Below are 19,280 nucleotides of genomic sequence, written 5' to 3'. Positions count from 1 at the left end.
GTGTACCTTTTCATGTGTTGACTTTGTGAAATTTAGATTCTACCCAAAGGTTATTGTTTTAGAATACCCTTAATACGATACTCAATGCTTTCGGTTCAAATTGAGAGATAGGACTCCAATGTCAGCCGGCCCAAGACGCTCTCGGTGAAACCCTACATATATATTTCCCTCCATTTCCATTCGTACTGTGTATAAAGAGCCAAACTAGCATTGCCACGAAGTAAATCTGATCTGCTACGTAATTAAATTGTCCCCCTTCTCGTAACTATTCAAACGCACTCTCTATTACCCTTTTGTGAATGGAAAAAGTGACTAAAAAGTGATATCGCTTTGTGTTCGCGACGATGCCACGTGACCACGCGTCTTTGCTTTGGTTTCGATTCTGACGACACGGCTTGACTCTCCGGAATCTCAGCAATAGGACGATGGATCCGTCCATCCTCTTGACAATCTGATTCGTACATGACCTATGGGCCTCCTCGATGCCCTCTCATCGACGCGAGAGAGACCTGATTTGAACTACAACGTCACAAGCTGACCGATTCCGTGCAGCTGATCCAAGACGCGTCCGCATGCACTGGACGCCCATGAGCTTGAATGCTCTAGGAGGTTGCCTCGCTGCGATCCTCCGCTTTGTTCTCCACGTCCTTCGCCTTCTCCTTCAACCCGTACTCCGTCTCAACCGTCGTTCGCATCGAAACTTCCTTCTCGATGAAAACTGCCAGGAATGCAACAGCCGCGAACGCTATCGAGATCTGCCATGTGCGCTTCAGGGCTTCCGAGTAGGCATGAATGATCTGGGAGCGCACGGGATCTGGATACGAGTTCACGAATGCCTTCGAAGCGCGCTCGTAAGCCTGGCCTCCCGAGAGCAGTTCGCGCACTTCTGGGTCCTCAACACCGTCTACCAGAGCCGAAATGCGATTGTTGAAAATTGCTGCGGGGATGGTGACACCCCATATGATGCCGAAACTGCGCAGGAACCCCCAGAAGGCCGTAGCCGCGGCGGTATCTTTCTCGGACAGACCTGCTTGAACGGCTGGAAGTAGGCACGGGAGAACGAGGTTGGAGAAGAAACCAGTCACGAGTTGAACGATGACCCACGTGGCGGTTGATGACGAGGGACCGAGGATTGTGTACAGCCCGTGCCCGACCACGGTCAGAGCCAGACCGATGAAGTGGATGGGGACGAAACGGCCAGTTTTTTTCATGACACCGCCACTGATGACTACGGCGGGTAAGAGCATCAGGACAGACGGTAAGATTTGGACGCCTGCGCGTGCTGGGGATGAGGCCTGCACTCCTTGGAAGTATACTGAGAGGAAGTAGATCCGCCACATGCTGAGGATCGACCACATGGTTGTGATGAAATACGCCGCTGAGGAGGTCCGATTCCCGAATAATCGGAGAGGAACGACCGGCTCCGAGGGGAATCCTGAGGCTTCGTACCCCAAGAACAAAGCGTAACCAGCGAATCCTAGGAGTAGCGGCACGAGGACATGCCAGGAGGACCAGCTATACACTGCACCACCGAATGTGAGCGCGAAGAGTACCGCTACGGTTGCCGCAACGAGAATACTATTTCCCACCAGGTCTATGCGCAACAGCCGTTCCTTGACTAGATCTTTGCGATAGCTGGTGTTGAGCGCGAAAAGAACAACCACGGTGGCCGCGCCTGCTATGGGTAGGTTGATGTAGAAGGCCCATCTCCAAGAGATTGTGTCGACAATTATACCGCCAATGAATGGGCCCAGGGCGGTTCCGATGTTGACAGCGGCGAAGGTGATGCCCATGAAACTGCCCCGTTGTCGCACTGGAACAAGATCGGAGACGACAAGGTCCAACTGCTCGGTGTCAGCCTGTTATGCACCAAAGGCGTGAAATAAGACTCACCATCGTGACCAAGCATCCGCTTCCCGCACCTTGAATTGCTCGGCCAGCGATCAGCACGTTGGCAGATGTTGCGCCGCCCGCAATGCCGCTTCCCAGGAGGAAGACCGCATACGCGCCCACCGTGACCCATCGACGACCGAAGATGTTCGCAAGCTGTCCATATAGAGGTTGCAGCGCAGCACTATTCTCGTCAGTCTTCAACGAGCACAACCCAGTCGGGTGGAGACATACCTTGTGAGGAAGAAAGCATTGATGGCCCATATGTAATTGGATCCACTGCGCAATTCATTATTGATGGTTGGCATGGCGGTCGTCACAAGCGAACCCTCCAGCGACGCAAGGAAACCCGTGATACATAGCGCAGGGAAGATAACCCAGAACCGCCATGAATAATGGTGCTTTGGCGGGTCCTCCTGCTTTACCTCAACACTTGGCTCGGTTGGTCTGTCTGTCTCATTGCTGTCGATGGCAGCATCAGATACTGCTGGAGACGGATCTATTGGGATCTCATGGTCTTTGGTGGTGTTGGTGGCTGGAACCTCGGGCTGAGCTTCCGACGCCATAGGTATAGTTTCTCGCGCCGCGATTGTACCAACAAGATCTCGGGGATAGACTTGGCGAAGGAATGGAACGGTCCATTCTGAAAAGCCACGAAGCAGCTAATCGCTGATAGCTGTCGAAATTAAGCGTTTCGGAGCCACCCAAAATTCGGAATTCGGAGAGTTTTTTCCTGCTCTTCGTTCGGGGCTCCGAATATCACGTGACCCCTTCTCCCTCTACTTCCAGCCTCATGCAGGGCCTATGAACGCATGCGCCAGTCGCTTCCCTTGTGATAATGTGCGCTTATCCGAGATTTATCATCAATGAACATCGCTGGTCGTCATGCCCCCGAGACCCGAGTCGGAGGTGCCGATGCAATGGATCTCCCTGTTTCCGCTGCTGCTCGCCGCCCCTAAGGACAGGACGGCTTAAGTACTCGGTTGCTTGAGAAAGGCGAGAAGCAAATGGCGTAGCGACAACCCGCTGGTAACGCTCGCAGCCCAGACACGATGCATCAGTTTTTTCGTTCTACGTTTTTCAACTTCGAGACTGTCCGCATTCTCGGCACTGCTCCATTCGGCGGCGCTGATGTCGCAGAGTGTCTTGACGCGGTGGGCCAGATCAAAGACAATGACCCAAACAGTTGGCATCGAGCTTGGGCTCTTCAGGCGGAAAAAGTGGAGGCCTTGGCCGACGATGCCGCATTCGCTGGCAATCACGAAGAGGCTCGTCGCGGGTACCTGCGCGCTTCCAATTACTACCGAGCGAGCGCGTACATGTGGAACGACCGTCCGCAGTCGCCAGATCCGCGCGTGCTTCCTGCTGCAGAGCGCGTCGCCTCGCTCTTCCGCAAGGCGATTCCCTTTTTTGACGGCTTGGTTTACCTGCTCGAGATTCCGTACGGTGACCATAAACTACCCGGCTATCTCTTTCTCCCGCCAGTTCGGGATAAACTCCCGGGGAAGATGCCAGTCTTGATCAATACCGGGGGCGCTGACTCAGTTCAGGAGGAACTGTACTACATCTACGGTACCTCAGGTCCGCGCCTGGGATACGCCGTACTTACTTTCGAGGGACCTGGGCAGGGAATCGTGCTGCGAAGGCACCGACTATCGATGCGCCCGGACTGGGAGGCCGTCACAAGCCGTGTTCTCGACCACCTCTTCGAATTCTCGGCCCTGCACCCTGAGTTGAGCCTAGATCTCGAGCGCGTTGCAATCGCGGGGGCCTCGATGGGCGGCTACTTTGCTCTTCGCGGAGCCTCAGACCCTCGATTCAAGGCATGTGTCGCAATAGACCCATTCTACGACATGTGGGATTTTGCGACGTACCATCTCTCTCCTACCTTTCTCTGGGGCTGGTCAACGGGCTGGATGACGGATGCATGGGTCAATCGCATCATCGGCTTTATATCCGCGCTCGTCTTCCAGCTCAAATGGGAAGTGAACGTCGCGGGGTGGTTCTTCGGGCTAGAGACGCCATCCCAAACACTACAAGAGATGAAACGGTACACTCTAAAGAACGGTTTTCTTGCTGGGGTGCGCGGGCCCGTGTTAGTATCGGGCGCTGCACATTCTCTGTATTTCAACCCTATTTATCATACCATGTCTGTGTATGACGGGCTCGTCAATGTGACTGAAGATCAGAAGCATGTTTGGATCCCGTCTGCAGCTGGCGAAGGGGGCCTCCAAGCCAAGGTTGGTGCTTTTGGGGTGTCGGTTGCGCGGACGTTTGAATTCCTTGATCGAGTGTTCGGCGTGGTGCGTGAAAAACCCCAGAGTTGACAATCTACATGTAAATAGCAGGAGCAGCAACATACAAGACAGCAAAATATTGCAAATTTCTGCCCCTGAATCAATCCCACGCTCACAGATTAGCAATTGGGACAACCATCTTCTGTGCTGACACCACTCGACTCTTCAGCAACGGCAACCCATTGAGGATCCCTTCAAACCTGTCCGGGATCAATTTAATGGGATGGGACCGGATTTTGCCTTCATCAATCAACTTCTGCAAGATTTGATACCATTTGACTCCAAACTCGCGCAGCTCGGGGCTCGCCTCACTTCCGTAACCATGGTCAAGCGCTATCCGCTTCCCTAGGATTCTAATCCCCATCACTAACTCGGGCGTGACGGTTTTCCGGGTATGCAGATGGTCAGCGTACTTCTCCAGACACGCATACCTCCCGCCGGCACGGCCGATAGCAGCATAGCAGTGCTTCGTCGTCTTCACTTCGGTGATGATATCGAGCGCGAAACGGAGGGAATTCCGGGTTAGCGTGCGGATTTTGCTCGCGACGTCGGGATCGTTATAGTCGAAGACGTGCTCTGCGCCGTAGGAGCGGACGAGATCGAAGTTCTTCGGGGAGCATGTTGCTATGGCGCGGTATCCTGAGCTGATCTCGCCGTCTTGTTAGACCCAGAATGAAGAGAGGAAGGAATGGTCACTCACAGCTTCAACAATTGTATCGCCATCGTCCCGACCGAGGTACTTCCACCGTACACAAGAACATACTCCCCATTCCCAATCGGCTGCTCCGGCGTCCCCTTTAGCTGCAGAGTCTTATACAGCGCAAGGCCCAAGGTCCCTAAGCCCGTCGCCCCAATCCCCGCGGCAGTCTCATCATCCAGGACCGCCGGCGTGCGGAACAAGAACCCCGCGTCGATGGCAACATATTCGGCAAATGAGCCTGTCAGCAAATCAATAGGGTTCGACCCATGCACGGCGCCGAACACGCGGTCTCCCAATGCGAAGGTGGAAGTTCGCGCAGCGTCTGCGCCGATTCCGACGACGATCCCGGAGAAGTCGCACCCGTCCACGGCGCCCGGGGACGGGAAGCGCTCGGCCATCTTGAAGTCACATGGGTTTAGGGCGACGGCGGCGACCTTCACGAGGATTTGGTCCGGTGCTGGTTGCGGGGTTGGGGAGTCGTGCTTGACGTATAGTTCACCAGCTTCGCCCTGGACGATTGCGGTCTGGGCTGGCGGGATGGGGGCGCTGAGTGCGAAGGTTGTAGTTGCTGAAGGCATCGTATAGTGCTCGTAGGATTTCAGGTATAATGGGCGCTTCCTTTGGTGGTCGTTGTCGATGCGGCTTGTGTCAACAACGCTTTTGTAGGGAGGCTTAGGGCACAGGTCCAGGCTCCGATACGGCCACCGAATTGGCGATTCCTCCACAGATTGAAGGCACTTGGAGTCGGGATAAGCATGGATTGTTCATTCGGAGCTCCGATATGGCCCTGAGTATGCTGCCGAATTCGGACATACAACATAATCATCTTGGCCGCGGTCGGTGGCCACATATAAGGGCAAATCGCAATACCGCTATTGGGCTGGCTGGGCGTCTACCTGCTTATAGATCGCTGGATTCACGTCGTCGGTTGTCACTATGATGAGAATCATGCGCAACAGCCTCCTCGCCGCTGCCCTGGTTGTTCCTGCACCTGGCTATAACTGGCCATGGCAAGCAGACGCCAGCTCCGTACAATACACCTTCTCACCAGCCTGCAAGGCCAGCCATTACACGGCTTACGAGACCTACGACAAGCCCATTGCCTTCCGCACCTCGCCGCTAGACCCGTTCGATGGGCCCAAACTGAATCCCATGAACAAAACAGCCGGTGACCAGTGGGAGTTCGACGGCATCGACTCAACCGGCAAGGCTGGCCTTGTCATCGGCTTCTATCGCGACCCGAACTACGCAATCCTGGGAACAGGCAACTTCCGCGTCTCGCTCGATCTCCTGCTCGAGAACGGCACGATCTACTCGCAGGACCACCATGTCGCGCACTCGATCGTCGAGGAGTGCGAGTCCGGCGTTACGGGAACCTGGTTCAGCTCGGACGCGCGGTATACCTTCGAAGTGACAAACGACTACAAGTACGCCAAAATCACCGTGGACACTCCACGGATTAAGGGCACGTTCGACATCCACTCCTCCGCGCCCGCCAGATATCCAGACGGATCGGTGTACCCGAACGAGAATGCCCGAACCGCCGCCGCACCCTTCTTCTACTGGGTGCAGCCGATCCCAACAGGCCGTATCTCCGTCGATCTCGTGGTGGAAGGCACACAGATCCAGTGGAGCGGACTAGGCGGGCACGAGCGCCTCTGGTGTGCATTTAGCTGGTTCACCCTGCTCGAGGGGATGAATGTCGTGCGTTCCGAGTTAGGTCCCTACCAGCTCACGTACCTCGCCTTCAAATCGCACATCCTCACCCCAGGTGTAACGTACCCGTCCGTGTTCCTTTCGCTCAACGGCGAGAAGATCTTCTCTGCAACGCAGGGTTTCGTCTCAACAACGGAGGACTACGTGATTCTGTCGAAGAAATACGACGGAGCCGTGACAGGGGGGCTTGCGGACCGGGCAACGGGGCATGTGTTGAACCTCGTATCCCCGCAGACGGGGAAGCACTGGTACTTTGAATTCGAGCACAGTGCGCTTTCATTCGAGTTTGCGCTGGGCGAGGGGTCGGGCGGGTCTGGGTTTGCGGCGCTTGCGTCTGGTGGGGAGTTGAATGGAGAGAAGCATAGCGGTGTTGCGCTGGTCGAGCAGCTTGAGTTTCCGAAGGACTCGCCTTTCTTTAAGAGTAATTATGTGGAGTAGCTGTCGAACTGGGATGGGGATATTCACAACTCTGGGTGGGGTGGTCGCGAATGACGGCGAACTGAGGCCGGGCGACACCCTGTGAATGACTCTTGCTGAATTTCCGGGTAGATAGCGCAATTCAGTCCGGGAAGTGCTTCATCTTAGTCTTTCTGATCGAAGTATCTTACGAGAGTGCTGGATGCGCCAAGGCAGAGTAAGCCACGGATGGCGCGTTCGCCTGCATCGCTGACGCTATATTATGCCTTCTCCGAATCCCTGCTCGTCCGAACGAAAAGTATCCGAACGCGGCTGGTTGATACGTAAAAGCAGGGTCATCGAGCAGATATGCAGATCGACAACGTGGCTCTCTCCATCGTTTGTTGAGAGCCGTTATCGCGGCTTCCCAGCCACATGGCGCAGCAACATCGCAACACAGAGGCCGAGGCCCTGGAGAAGGATATCGAAGCCGAGTCTCGCGATGTCCAAGAAAGCGGCTCTGTCCCCGAGGTTAACGAGAAACTGCCGTGGTGGACGTATTTCTGGGTGCGATAGAAACCTCCTTGTAGGGTTCTTCTTCTCCCGTGCTAAGACGACGATAGGACCGCGACGCGACAACGTCCAAGGAGGAGCGCAAGTTCCTGCGGAAATTGGATGTGTTTCTCATGACGATGCTGTCGCTGGGCTACTTCATCAAGGGCCTCGACCAAGCCAACATCGGCACCGCGTTTGTCAGTGGCATGCAGGAGGACCTGCAGATGTACGGCAAGCAGTTGAATCTCGTCGACACCTCGTGGACTATCGGTGTGCCCCCCCCCACCCCCCCTTTCCTTCACCGTTGAGGAAATAACTTGAAGCATAAGCTACGAAAGACTTACACTTTGTTTCGTTTCCCCAGGCTACATCGTCGGCATCATCCCCTCGCAGCTGATCCTCACGAAAGTCCGCGTCACAGCCTGGATCCCCGCCTGCGAAGTCCTCTGGACAGTCCTCACCTTCACGCTCGCCTCCTGCAAAACCGCCGACCAAGTCATCGGCGTACGCTTCCTCATCGGCCTCGCCGAATCCGTCTTCTACCCAGCCGCACACCTCATCCTGGGCTCGTGGTACAAGCCCTCGGAACTTGGCAAGCGCGCGGGGATCCTCTACGCCGTCGGCTCCGCGGCGGGGATGTTCTCGGGATACCTGCAGATCGCGGTGTACGAGAACCTCAACGGCACGATGGGGTACAAGGGGTGGCAGTGGCTGTTCATCATGGACGGGGTGATCAGCCTGCCCATTGCGCTGGCCGGGTTCTGGCTGTTTCCTGACTTCCCGCACAACACGCGGGCGTTCTATCTCAACGAGGCAGATCGGGAGATGGCGCGGACGCGGATGGAGCGGATTGGACGGGCGCCCGTGCGGAAGTTGGGGTGGGGAATTGTCAAGAGGGTGTTTGGACGGTGGCATGTGTATCCATTGACGGCGTTGTATGTGATTTTCTCGAATAATGGGTCGTCGAACAGCGTCAATCCGTTGACGTTGTGGTTGGAGACGGAGGGTTGGTCTGTTTCTTCTCTGGTATGCCTCTCCCTCCCCTCCCCAGTACGCCTTTCTACTGTGCATCTGGATATCTGATGAGACATAGAACCTCCTCCCAACCGGCCAAGCAGGCGTGCAACTCGTCTCGTCACTCGTCTTCGCCTTCCTCAGCGACTTCTGGCGCAACAGGCCCATATTCCTCTCAATCACCGCTGTACGCCACCATCCATTTCCTTCATCGTACCCATGCGTAGCCCTAACCCCACAAACAGTTCCTCGGCCTCTTCACAAGCATCTGCCTCGCAGTCTGGGACACCCCCGTCGGCTTACGATGGTTCTCGCTCTTCCTCAATCGTGCCGCAGTCCCCTTCGGCCCGCTGCTTCTCGTGTGGACGAACGAGATCTGCAGCCGAGACGCGGAAGAACGCGCCGTCGTGATCGGGATCATGAATGCCGCGGGCTATGCATTCAACGCGTGGCTACCGCTGCTGACGTATCCGCAGACGGATCGGCCGCGGTTTCATAAGGGGTGGATTTGGTCGAGTGTTGCGTTTAGCTTGCAGGTTGTTGCGCCGTGGGGGGTGGACTGGTTTTATCGGAGGGAGGGGAGGGGGAGGGGCGTTGCTGGGGGTGTGTGAAGGAGGGTTGGCAGTTGGTCTGCTGCGCTGAGTGTGAGTCAGGGTAAATACAGCTGGTAGATTAGATAGTTGAGCCCTGTTGTCATACGCTGTGGGCATAGAAATGCTGTCAAATGTATACCATCACTCTGAGGGTATCGTTAAGCTACCTGTGCCTGCTCGAGTTCCATGTCTCGGATAGCGAACAAGGGCCTGCATCATGAGTATGCGTAGAAAGTAAAGTAGCTACAGAGAAGGGCTCCAAGGCTCTGGCAGGATAACGTAGTGTGCAACAGCAATTCTCCCTATATCCTTGTTTCAACATCAGCTGCTCTTCCCCGATCAAGCAACCATTCAATCCCCGCAGCCAGATCCTCCTCATACTGCCTCGTAGCTTCGAGCTGCGGGAGGAACGCCCAGAACGCATGCGGGAGGCCAGGATAGACATCCACACGCGTTTTGACACCGGCATTCCGCAAGGCCTGGTCGTAGATGAACCCGTCGTCGCGTGCCGGATCCAAGCCACAGATCTGGATATGTGCCGGGGGCAAGCCCTTGTGTCCATCTGGGTGCAGGAGCGGCGAAGAGAGATACGATGCAGGGTCCGCTTTGTATGCAGCTAGACTCGGTTAGCCTCTGGTGTCCTTGAACGAAGCAGAAAGAGAAAGACGGCCTGCCTTGGAAAACTGAGTTCAGCTTGTTGAGATAGTATGGGGCGTCGGCGTTCTGTTCCCGCGAGAGGAGCTCCTCCTCGTATTCCTTCGGCACAACAGACGGGTCGACGACGCTGGGAATGCTCAGAAGCTGTCCGGTTAATGGCGGATTGAGCTCTTCATCGCGTGCAAGCAAGGCAATGATAGCGCCCAGCGTGGCCCCCGTAGAGTTTCCCCCAACGATGAATCCAGCAGCTGGGTTCGCCCCGATTTCCTCATAGTTTGCGGCGGTCTAAAGATATCAATTAATAATTACGCTGAACCCGGGACGGGGGAAAGAGGGAGTGATACCCATCTCACGACATCGTACGCATCGTAGACAGCTGTAGGGAAAGGGTGTTCTGGAGCGAGTCGATAGTCGATATTCACCACGACAAACCCCCATTTCTCGACGAGCATGCGGCAGTCCTGGAGGCGGTTGTTGAGACCCCCAATGCAGTACCCCCCACTATGAAGCATGACGAATATGGGACTCCCTCCCGTCGGTGGCTTACGAGGGCTGTGTAGACGAACGGGTATACTGGTGCCATCGCGGACAGGGACTCGACGGTCAGTCTCGATAACGTTGGGATTAGGCTTCACAGTTTTTGCAACAGCAATCATGTAGCTCAGCTCACGCTCTCTGAGTTTGGGCACGTTGAATTCGTCGTCAAGGATGATGTACGGCTCCCGCTCGGCTAGGAGCTAGAGCCGGAAGGTCAGCCTGACTATGGCGAATTTGGGGAAAGAGAAGGCTTGCCTGTTGAAATTTGGGATCTGGAGTTCCCAGCTCAAGGCGACTTTGGCGATTGGATGCCATCATGGGGCCGTATGGCGACGTTCGATGTGAGATGGCGACTGGGAGCCTGAGGGAGAGGACGGAACACGGTCTTCTCTTGCGGTTTCCCCGCACCGCAATCCTTTTTGACTAAGATTGGCAATGGCTAGATTCCCGTATTGACAGGAATGCGGTTTAGTCTGAGATGCACCAGATATTCGGGGTGCATGGGGACGTTCGGAGCTCCGACCTGGCGACAGAAAAACCCTCCGAACACATAGCCGATTATAGCATCACGAACACGGCATCACGAACACGGCATCACGAACACGCATCACGAATACGGCCTATAAGGGAGAAAACTCTATGGTTGCGTGCTGAGGCTGCCCGTTTTGCAATATACTCCCCTGCACTCCGAAACTGCCAGGATCCTGAACCATGGAGGGGGCGCGCCGGCCAACAGTAGCCGTGATAGGCGCTGGGGTCAGCGGGCTGACTGCGGCAAAGCAGCTCCAGAGCTTCAGTCTCGGGGTGACGGTGTTCGAGCGTGCCTCTGCAGTGGGAGGGATCTGGTAACGAAGAAATTCGGGCTCGTCAGCCACCGTTCCAAGCTTACCTACTGCCTAGGTCCTTCGACGAGAGGAAGCCGTTGGAACCTCCATACCCATCCCTGCTGCCCTCCTTGTCAGACTATGATGACGGACCATCTCAGTTGGGGTTGGGAGGTGACCCTCCTGACCTTGTAGAGCTACAGCATGCTCCACCGGGGTAAATGCCCTGCTCCAACAGGGGAAGCAGCGGTGGCTAACTGGAGAGCAGACCGGCTTATGAGAGCCTCACCAACAACATTCCCACGTCGCTGCTGGAGCTGCAAGGCTATCCTTGGCCCGACGGGACTGGAGACTACGTGAGTCATCGCGTTGTCTGGGGTTATCTGCAACGATACGCAGTCGCGAATGGCCTTGAGCCGCTGATCAAGTTCAACACGCGGGTTGAGAAGCTGGAAAAAGAGGGCCAGAGATGGTCTCTCCAGACCTCTACCTTAGAGCGGGACGAGCTTGACAGGTCAAAGATTATTACGGAGACGTCTGTGAGTCATGGTATATCTCAGAAGCGGTGCTTGGTCTCACCCGATGCAGGAGTTCGATGCCGTGGTGGTTGCAACAGGCCACTACCACGCTCCCAGGATACCAGACTTCCCTGGCCTGCCCGAATGGAAGAGACGATGGCCAAGTAGAGTGTTCCACTCCAAAGCATTCCGAACGGTGAAAGATATTGGAACGGGGAGGGTGAGCTGATTTACCCCCAAACCGCACTGCACTCACTGCACAAGGCTGACTGCTTCGAGAATCTGCTCCTCATTGGAGCCGGCGTGTCGGCCACCGACATCGCAAAGGAGGCAAGCACGCATGTGAAGAAGATTTATCAGGTCTGCCGGGGAAGTGCGAGTGACATCCCAGCTCAGTTCCTGCCTGAGAATGCTGAGCGAGTTGGACCTATTTCTTCGTTCAGCGCGCCTTCTGAAGTTGAGCTCGATGGCATTTTGCACGAAGACGCGGCGATTCCGGCGACAGTGACGCTGAATGATGGCCGCATCTTGGATGATATCCATACAGTCATCTTATGTACAGGCTACCATATTACGTATCCCTTCCTCAAGCAATTCCACAGCGACTCTACGCCCGTCCAGGACGCCGACGAGCGCGTCCTCGTCACAGACGGCACGCAGATCCACAACCTGCACGAGGACATTTTCTACATCCCTGACCCGACTCTCGCTTTCGTAGGAACCGCATTCTCAGCGTCGTCGTTTTCACTGTTTGAGTTCCAGAGCATTGCCATTTCCGCCGTGTTCTCCGGGAACGTCAAGCTCCCACCACGCGAAGTAATGCGTGCGAGGTACAAGGAGCGCCTTGCAAAGAAGGGAGCTGGTAAGATGTTCCATTCGTTGCGGGACGATGAGGTCGACTACGTAGCCAGGCTGGTCTTGTGGTTGAATTCGGACCTTGCTCTCTCCTCGGACCGCGTCGTTGAGGGGCATTCAGAGGCGTGGTTGAGGAGGTATCACGAGAGGAAGGAGTGGTTGGCGAGCGTCTTCCGGAGGGGGTCTTGAATGTGTAGTCAGTTATTCAGTATCGGTTAATCCACGCAATTCAACATGCCACCAAATGCAGAGGCAGAGGTCGAGAGCCCTAATCCGAGCCATCGGAACCTGTTCGGAGAGCCCGAATCAACAAAGCCTCCGTCTGTTGTGTGAGAATCCACCGAACATCCGACTGCTGTAATGTCATAGTTATTATATAGAGACTAGAAATTCAGTATCGACAAGAGATGCAGTAAATGCTACTTGTTCTCTCTCCAGACCGCATTTTGCCAGTCGATAGCCATGGCGGTCGGCATCCTCGAATCCATCTCCATCGCCCGCAACGCAGTCGGGCGTCTCCGACTCACGAGATGGCAGCTGTTCAAGCTGGTTCTCTGGAATATCTGGCAGTCGATCTCCGTCACGGACGTCCTCCTTACCATTGGAACGATTGTGCGTTGTATCACTCTCCCCTGCTGGCCCTTACCAACAACCCCCACAGTATACAGCGTATCTGGTCCTCCGGTCCATCTATCGCCTCACCCTCCACCCCCTGGCAAAGTATCCTGGACCGAAGATAGGAGCCGTCTCTCAGCTCTGGTTCGCTCGGTCGTGGTTCTACGGCAAATATTTCCAGGACATCGAGGAGCTGCACAAGAAATACGGTAGTCTACACACATACTGTAACGGGATGTCGATGAAGTCTCTAACCCAGACAGGCGACTTCGTGCGCATCGCACCAAACGAGTTATCCATCGCCACGACGCAGAGCTTCAACGGTACCCAACCGATAAAGATATCGCAAACCGGAAGCGTTCGCTAACAGGATCCAGACATCTACGGCCAAGTCGGCCGCACACACGACGTCTTCGTCAAGTCTGATTTCTACGACGTTGGCGAGAAGGAGCTGACGATTGTGTCGGAGCGTGATCCCGAGAAACACAAGGAGGTGCGCCGGGTGCTCGCGCCAGCCTTTACGTCGGCGGCGCTGGCGCGTCAGGAACCGCTGATCCATGAGTTTATTGATTTGTTCATCGCGCAGCTGCTGAAGCATGCCACCAAGGAGCCGGTGAATGTCAACGAGGTAAGACTTCCAATCTCCGCACGACGGACGAGCAAGGACTCAGGATGTAGTGGTACAAGTATCTCACCTTCGACATCACGGGCGAACTGACCTTCGGCGAGCCATTCGGGACGATAGAAGGAGGTACGAAAGCGAAAGCTTCCTATCCAAGCCTCCGTTGAAGCACACTAATGCAGACAGCCAAAAACCACTTCTGGATCAGCACAATCCACGACACAGGCCACATCTGGGCCCTCTCCGCGATCTGCCGACGCTTCCCCATCCTCTGGCCGGTCCTCTTCCTCCTCGCCCCCAAGGACCTAAAGGGCGCCTTCCAGCGACACGAAGCCTGGACACGCCAGAAGGTGCGCTCACGCATCGCCCGGCGCAACGAGATCAAGCACATCGACTTCTTCACGAACCTGCTGTCCGAGAAATCGCGCGACCAGTCCGAGAAGTTCATGCTGGCGCAGGCGACCCTCCTGGTCATCGGTGGGTCCGATACGACCTCGCTGTTTTTCACGGGGGTCACGTATTTCCTGCTCACGAACCGCGAGGCTCTACGCGTGTTGCAGGAGGAGGTGAGGGGGGCGTTCAAGGACCGCGCGGAGATCGACCATAACGCGACGCTGCAGCTGCCGTATCTCAACGCTGTGATTGAGGAGGGGCTCCGTCTTCTGCCTAGCATCCCGCTGGGATTGACGAGAGTCAGCCCCGGCGCTGTCGTCGACGGGCATTATATCCCGAAGGGGGTGAGTATCCTACGACACCACTTTTCTAGACCTGGCTGCATACATCACTAACAACTTGTTGCAGACTGTCGTCTCAACAGCCCACTGGACAACCGCACACTCCGAGAAATACTTCGCAAACGCAAACGCCTTCCATCCCGAGCGATGGCTGCCGAAATCGCACCCGCGCTACGATTCCAGGTTTGCAGACGACAACCGCAACGCCGCGCGGCCCTTCTCGCTGGGGAACCGGTCGTGTCTCGGGATGCGGCTCGCGTATCTCGAGTCGCGGATTCTGCTCGCGAAGCTGGCGTATACCTTTGACTGGGAGATTACGAATGCGGGTGATGTGGACTGGTATCGCGATATTCGGCTGCAGGGGTTTTTGACGCTGCCGGATGTTTATGTGAGGTTTACGCCGCGGGAGAAGGGAGTGAATGGGCATGCTAAGTAAATAGAGGGGGGGGGGGGCGCATCAAAGGGGGAGTTAGATTGGACTGCGGTATATATCGAGTCTGAGAAGCATGTTATATAGCTACTATGAGACAGTAGAGACAGACAATCTTCCCGTGGATGGTATAAACCGGATCTCATCACACTCTAAACGAATGAAACATACGGAGGGAAAAAAAAATTTACGGAAAAGCCAACTTCACCTCCAAAAGCTCGCGGATCCTCGCACTGATATCCCTCAGCGAAACCGCATCCCCGGGCTGTCCAGCCTCCGGATTCGGCTTCGTCACCATATTCAGCAGCAGCGCGGCATTCGACTCCTCGAGCACGCCGCTATTGACGCCCGCGCGCGAGATATCATCGAGCATCTTCTCCAACCGGTTCAGCATGTGCAGGCTGACGCGCCCGAGGATCTCGAGCTGCAGATTCTGGTGCTTCTCGAGCTTGAAGCCGCAGAGATGCAGGCCGGGGAGGGGCGGGAGGAGGCGCTGGCGGACGGAGGCACTCGCGCGGAGGGAGGCGTGGATGTGTGAGAAGACGGCTTCGTAGATCCGGAGCAGGGACGTGTAGCAGGAGAGGACGGCGAACATGGTGGGCACGTCGAGGCGGATGAGGGTTGCTGGAGCCGGAGTGGGGGCCGTGTTGGGGGCGGGAGGGGTGGTCGGGACGTTGAAGGTGGGGGCGGACGACATGAGGGAGGAGGGGGAGAGGCCGTCGCCGAGGAGTTGGGAGAGGGTTGTTGGGTAGATGATGCTGCTGTTGCGGGATTCTGCGGATGCGTTGAGCGGGTGGTTGAGGTCGAAGTAGCGGACGCTGGAGCTGAGGGGGGCCGGGGCGGGGGTCTGGATGCTCTCTGTCGATGATGGAGAGCGCACGGCATGCTGGAGGATATCGATGAAGCGCTCTGACTGTTCGAGGAGACGACCAACGTTGACGTTTCGCAGCATCGAGCTCGCATTCGAACTCGCGGTGGAGCCTTGGTCGAGCGAGACAGCGCTGAAGGGGTCTGCTGCGTCTGGGGCAGCGTCCCACGATACTCGCTTGAGGTCCTGGAGTAAGCTCGCACTGAGGTCTGAGAGATTCTGCAGCATTTCCTGCCGCTGAGCATCCAGGGGTGAGGGCATGGCCACCGGCTGGGCGATGGACTCCTCCGAGACGAGCGTCCCGCTGGTACTCCCCGTCTCGCGGCTGCTTGTCGGTGCGCTTCTCGGGAGATGGAAGTCCGGGACCCCCGGCAGGCTGCTCTCCTTGGGAGAAAATAGCGGCCGCAGGTCGAACATGCCCAGCAGGTCGCTACCAGAGGTATCCGGATCCAGAAAGATCCCAGGAGACGGGAGGCCCGTCGACCCGAGGAGGTCCACGGGGCCACTCTCCGGCCGATAATCAATGCGTGGAGACGCGCGATGCCAAGATTGCTGCAGGAGGGCGTCCATCGAGTCTGGTTGCGGGTCGAGGAGGTCTGCAGAGGGGAGGGCCGGTGGTATGCCTCCTCTGTGCGACTCGTCCCGACTTCGCGATTTGGCAGGTCGTCCTTTGCGTCCGCCAGACGGAGCACCGGTCGTGCTGCTCTGGGCATTTCGACTCTCGCTCAGACTTGGACGGCCCGTCCGGAGCGAAGGACTGGTGACGCATTCTGCGCGTGCTTTCAAGCACCGCTTACACGCGCCTGTGTCGCCGTAGCCTCGCATGCGCTCACATCGCAGCTGTCACGGTCACCGATTGTCGACCACAGGGAAAGGGGCTGCGGCTGACATACCTTGTGTCCGCGGCACCGGTCGCAGGCGTACCGTCGGTTCTGGTCATCCATCTCGGCGATCGTAGCCCAAAGCCAATACTGCAGATCCGGCGGGCGTTGATCGAAAGCCGCCGCCCGAACTGGGTTTATAAACGACCGTGACAGCGGCGCAGCGGGTGGAGGAACCCCGTCTTATGAGAGCACCAACCAAGTGAAGGCGAGGCTCTCTGCACGTCCACATTCGGCAGCAATGGGTGCGGCTGTCCAATAGGCAGCGCGAGTCAGGTTCGTCTGTTAGCCTCGCGAGACAAAGAAAAGCCTCCGAACCTTTAGCCTGTGCTTATACGGGGTCAAGCTGCTTGGCATGTTTCGTCCAGAGGCTCTTCACAGGACGGAACATTGCCCATCCCATGCATCTCTTCTGCAGCCCGTATGGTGTCAAATGATGCCATCAGATCCCTGTCCCGGTCAGCGAGAAACCCCCGATTCTCTGCGAACGATCCCTCCGCCGACTTACCCCTGTGCCCTCCTCCAGGAAACGTCCCAGAAGAGCGGTTTAGCGTGCAGCCATTGCCTTTCATCAGGAGGGCTTGTTCAGTCCCGCCGTCCACGGAGATATAGTACGCCGGAGCAAACCCGTCCTCTTCTCCGAGAGGCCTCCTCTCGGTGGCTTCCCGGCTAAGACATCACGACCCTTGTCGTCATTGCTTACCGGTCTTGCCAAAGCAGGCTACATTGCGCATTGCACAGCCTGCGTATGCGTTCCCGGGGGCAACTTCCAACAAGAGGCATAGTGCAGAATTGTTTCCCGGAGCGTGTGGCTAAGCGGATAGGTAGGTACGATATGCATGCGACACCAAGGAAAACCAAGCAGCTCGCCTGCAGGCAGATATACTCTGGGCAAGGTGAGCAGGCGGGAAAGCCGTGGAAAGTCCAAACCGAGGGATGGAGCTTTGAGATAGGTGCTGAGTCGAGAAGCAATAGTTATATATGCGGAATTCATATTATGATTAAATCTAGCATGTCCCGGACATCAAGCCCATTGCTTCCACCTTCTATATCCTCACCCTCGAATCAACCAAAAACAATTGCTCTAACTTCTATACTCTCCCTCGGCTTCGCATCCGCCGGCGATCGGGGATCCGGAAACGCCGAGTGCGGCACATGGTGCGCAACACCCTCCTGCGTATCCGAACACTTGATCAGGATGCGCTCGTCGTCATCAATCCCAGACCAATAGAACCACCGCTGACCGGGGTTAAACTGCACGCCCATCGTCTCACCCGTATAGTGCGGGTACCGCCTTTGGACGGGGTGCAGGTTCTCCGGGGCGACAGAGGCCGCACTCGCAAAGGCGAGCGGCATGGACTCGACCTTCCCATTCAGCGGACGCCAGACGTTGATAATCCTGTACCGGCCGCGGAGGAGTGCCTCGGCTTCCTGGGGGTCCTTGATTGAGGTGCGCACGCGCTGCTCAGCGGCGTAGGGGGTTTGGTCGACGTGCGCGTAGTTGACAGGTTGGCGGTAGGCGTTGGGGTTGTGCTTGCGGATTGTGTGGTCGAAGATGACTACTTTGTGTGCGCCAGCGACGTTCTTGAGGAGCAAGTCCTCGACCTCGGAGTAGTATGTTGTCTTGACGGTCTCGTCGGAGTCGAATGCCTCGTAGGACATGGCGGAGGAGATGTGTTGGAGGGGTTGGAAGGCGTCCTTGTCGAGGTTGTACTCGCTTTCATGGCCGCGGATATCTGTGACCGAGATCGCGTGCTCGGCTGCCGTGTGGTTCTTTTCGGGTTGTCCTGCTGGCGGCTTGTCTACGTATGTGAAGGGTGTCGAGCCATCTGCTGGCGGGACGAAGAAGTTGATGTGCGTCGTGACGGGGCCGGCGAGGGAGGGCATGATGAGCGATTAAAGGATATGTATCTTAATAAACCCAAGAACGGTCTTTGAGACTTGTTTTGATGATTCTTGGACATTGTCCGGAAGTTTATATAACCCCACCATGCGATGAGGCTGCTGAATAATGGTGGCTCTGCGGGGGATGACAAACCCGCCAAACAGGCTGCAAACGCCACAGCCTCAGTCCACCATGACGTGATGTTTGTGAGAATACGAGGGTGATTAATCACGAGGGTTACAAATCACGGCAAGAACGGCAGCAGCATCTTCTCTGACTTTCGAAAGGAACAGGGCATATTGACCGGTTGATCTGCTCAAAGAAATCGGCAAATTTGGCACTTGGGACAATAAGGACAGCCAGAACCCTTTGGATGTCTGTGAGGTGATGTAATCGGGTACCTGAGGCACCAGCCCCTCCCCCGCCCCTTGCCCTGACCTTCTTGTTCCCTGACTTGGTTCAGCAAACCAGTTACAAACAACTCCTCGCAACGAGAGCTTTCTAGCCCAGTCATTGTTCCAGAATAATAATAAAAAGAACCCTGGCCACTGAGCTGGGGCACCATAAACTTGATTGCTTTCGCCTTTATATTTGCAGCTCTCTGACTCGACTCTATACTTTGCTCGGCAATGAAGGGTTGAACAGTTGCTCAGCAATTACCATTGTATCCAACCACGCGGCAATTATCTAGTC

The 19,280-nt window shown here is 56.2% G+C and overlaps 9 protein-coding genes across 9 annotated transcripts; 5 read left to right on the top strand and 4 right to left on the bottom strand.

Annotated features, from left to right (window-relative positions):
- Window positions 1–422: 422 nt before the first annotated feature.
- BJX67DRAFT_390086 (MDR family MFS transporter) lies at window positions 423–2,739 on the bottom strand. Its single transcript, XM_071034587.1, has 3 exons — window positions 2,125–2,739; window positions 1,894–2,074; window positions 423–1,844 (listed from the first exon to the last, which is right to left on the bottom strand). Exons 1-3 carry the CDS (start codon window positions 2,454–2,456, stop codon window positions 603–605), a joined length of 1,755 nt encoding a protein of 584 aa, XP_070883234.1. The 5' UTR covers window positions 2,457–2,739; the 3' UTR covers window positions 423–602.
- psoB (hydrolase psoB) lies at window positions 2,700–4,455 on the top strand. The gene has a single exon (XM_071025812.1). It carries the CDS (start codon window positions 2,943–2,945, stop codon window positions 4,215–4,217), a length of 1,275 nt encoding a protein of 424 aa, XP_070883233.1. The 5' UTR covers window positions 2,700–2,942; the 3' UTR covers window positions 4,218–4,455.
- BJX67DRAFT_383915 (zinc-binding alcohol dehydrogenase family protein) lies at window positions 4,300–5,465 on the bottom strand (the record flags this gene model as incomplete). Its single annotated transcript, XM_071033556.1, has 2 exons — window positions 4,300–4,831; window positions 4,888–5,465. The coding sequence occupies 2 exons, from the start codon at window positions 5,463–5,465 to the stop codon at window positions 4,300–4,302; spliced, it is 1,110 nt and encodes a 369-aa protein (XP_070883232.1).
- Window positions 5,466–5,835: 370 nt separating this feature from the next.
- Window positions 5,836–7,041, top strand: BJX67DRAFT_383914 (uncharacterized protein; the record flags this gene model as incomplete). The annotated part of the gene is made up of 1 exon (XM_071033555.1): window positions 5,836–7,041. The coding sequence occupies one exon, from the start codon at window positions 5,836–5,838 to the stop codon at window positions 7,039–7,041; it is 1,206 nt and encodes a 401-aa protein (XP_070883231.1).
- A 393-nt stretch (window positions 7,042–7,434) lies between these two features.
- On the top strand, window positions 7,435–9,179 carry BJX67DRAFT_383913 (major facilitator superfamily domain-containing protein; the record flags this gene model as incomplete). Its single annotated transcript, XM_071033554.1, has 5 exons — window positions 7,435–7,566; window positions 7,623–7,824; window positions 7,919–8,580; window positions 8,648–8,755; window positions 8,814–9,179. 5 exons carry the CDS (start codon window positions 7,435–7,437, stop codon window positions 9,177–9,179), a joined length of 1,470 nt encoding a protein of 489 aa, XP_070883230.1.
- Window positions 9,180–9,463: 284 nt separating this feature from the next.
- BJX67DRAFT_383912 (alpha/beta hydrolase) lies at window positions 9,464–10,857 on the bottom strand (the record flags this gene model as incomplete). Its single annotated transcript, XM_071033553.1, has 4 exons — window positions 9,464–9,688; window positions 9,753–10,103; window positions 10,163–10,555; window positions 10,840–10,857. The coding sequence occupies 4 exons, from the start codon at window positions 10,855–10,857 to the stop codon at window positions 9,464–9,466; spliced, it is 987 nt and encodes a 328-aa protein (XP_070883229.1).
- A 209-nt stretch (window positions 10,858–11,066) lies between these two features.
- BJX67DRAFT_373965 (uncharacterized protein) lies at window positions 11,067–12,741 on the top strand (the record flags this gene model as incomplete). The annotated part of the gene is made up of 5 exons (XM_071031475.1): window positions 11,067–11,200; window positions 11,256–11,396; window positions 11,448–11,718; window positions 11,768–11,893; window positions 11,962–12,741. The coding sequence occupies 5 exons, from the start codon at window positions 11,067–11,069 to the stop codon at window positions 12,739–12,741; spliced, it is 1,452 nt and encodes a 483-aa protein (XP_070883228.1).
- Window positions 12,742–13,014: 273 nt separating this feature from the next.
- On the top strand, window positions 13,015–14,959 carry BJX67DRAFT_390080 (cytochrome P450; the record flags this gene model as incomplete). Its single annotated transcript, XM_071034586.1, has 7 exons — window positions 13,015–13,164; window positions 13,214–13,376; window positions 13,431–13,490; window positions 13,545–13,795; window positions 13,846–13,918; window positions 13,976–14,526; window positions 14,591–14,959. The coding sequence occupies 7 exons, from the start codon at window positions 13,015–13,017 to the stop codon at window positions 14,957–14,959; spliced, it is 1,617 nt and encodes a 538-aa protein (XP_070883227.1).
- A 2,453-nt stretch (window positions 14,960–17,412) lies between these two features.
- On the bottom strand, window positions 17,413–18,682 carry BJX67DRAFT_361645 (uncharacterized protein). Its single transcript, XM_071029901.1, has one exon. The coding sequence runs from the start codon at window positions 18,587–18,589 to the stop codon at window positions 17,768–17,770; it is 822 nt and encodes a 273-aa protein (XP_070883226.1). The 5' UTR covers window positions 18,590–18,682; the 3' UTR covers window positions 17,413–17,767.
- Window positions 18,683–19,280: the final 598 nt, after the last annotated feature.

The sequence above is a fragment of the Aspergillus lucknowensis genome (genome assembly GCF_044049455.1).
Source record: "Aspergillus lucknowensis strain CBS 449.75 chromosome Unknown BJX67scaffold_42, whole genome shotgun sequence".
NCBI lineage: Eukaryota > Fungi > Ascomycota > Eurotiomycetes > Eurotiales > Aspergillaceae > Aspergillus > Aspergillus lucknowensis.
This window is presented reverse-complemented; position numbering and strand designations above follow the sequence as displayed.

Coding starts and splice junctions, on each gene's coding strand:
- BJX67DRAFT_361645 (XM_071029901.1), bottom strand. CDS start 18,589: ATGCCCTCCCTCGCCGGCCCCGTCACGACGCACATCAACTTCTTCGTC.
- psoB (XM_071025812.1), top strand. CDS start 2,943: ATGCATCAGTTTTTTCGTTCTACGTTTTTCAACTTCGAGACTGTCCGC.
- BJX67DRAFT_390086 (XM_071034587.1), bottom strand. CDS start 2,456: ATGGCGTCGGAAGCTCAGCCCGAGGTTCCAGCCACCAACACCACCAAA. Junction 2,075..2,124: donor AATGCTTTCTTCCTCACAAG/GTATGTCTCCAC, acceptor TGACGAGAATAG/TGCTGCGCTGCAACCTCTAT. Junction 1,845..1,893: donor GCGGATGCTTGGTCACGATG/GTGAGTCTTATT, acceptor GACACCGAGCAG/TTGGACCTTGTCGTCTCCGA.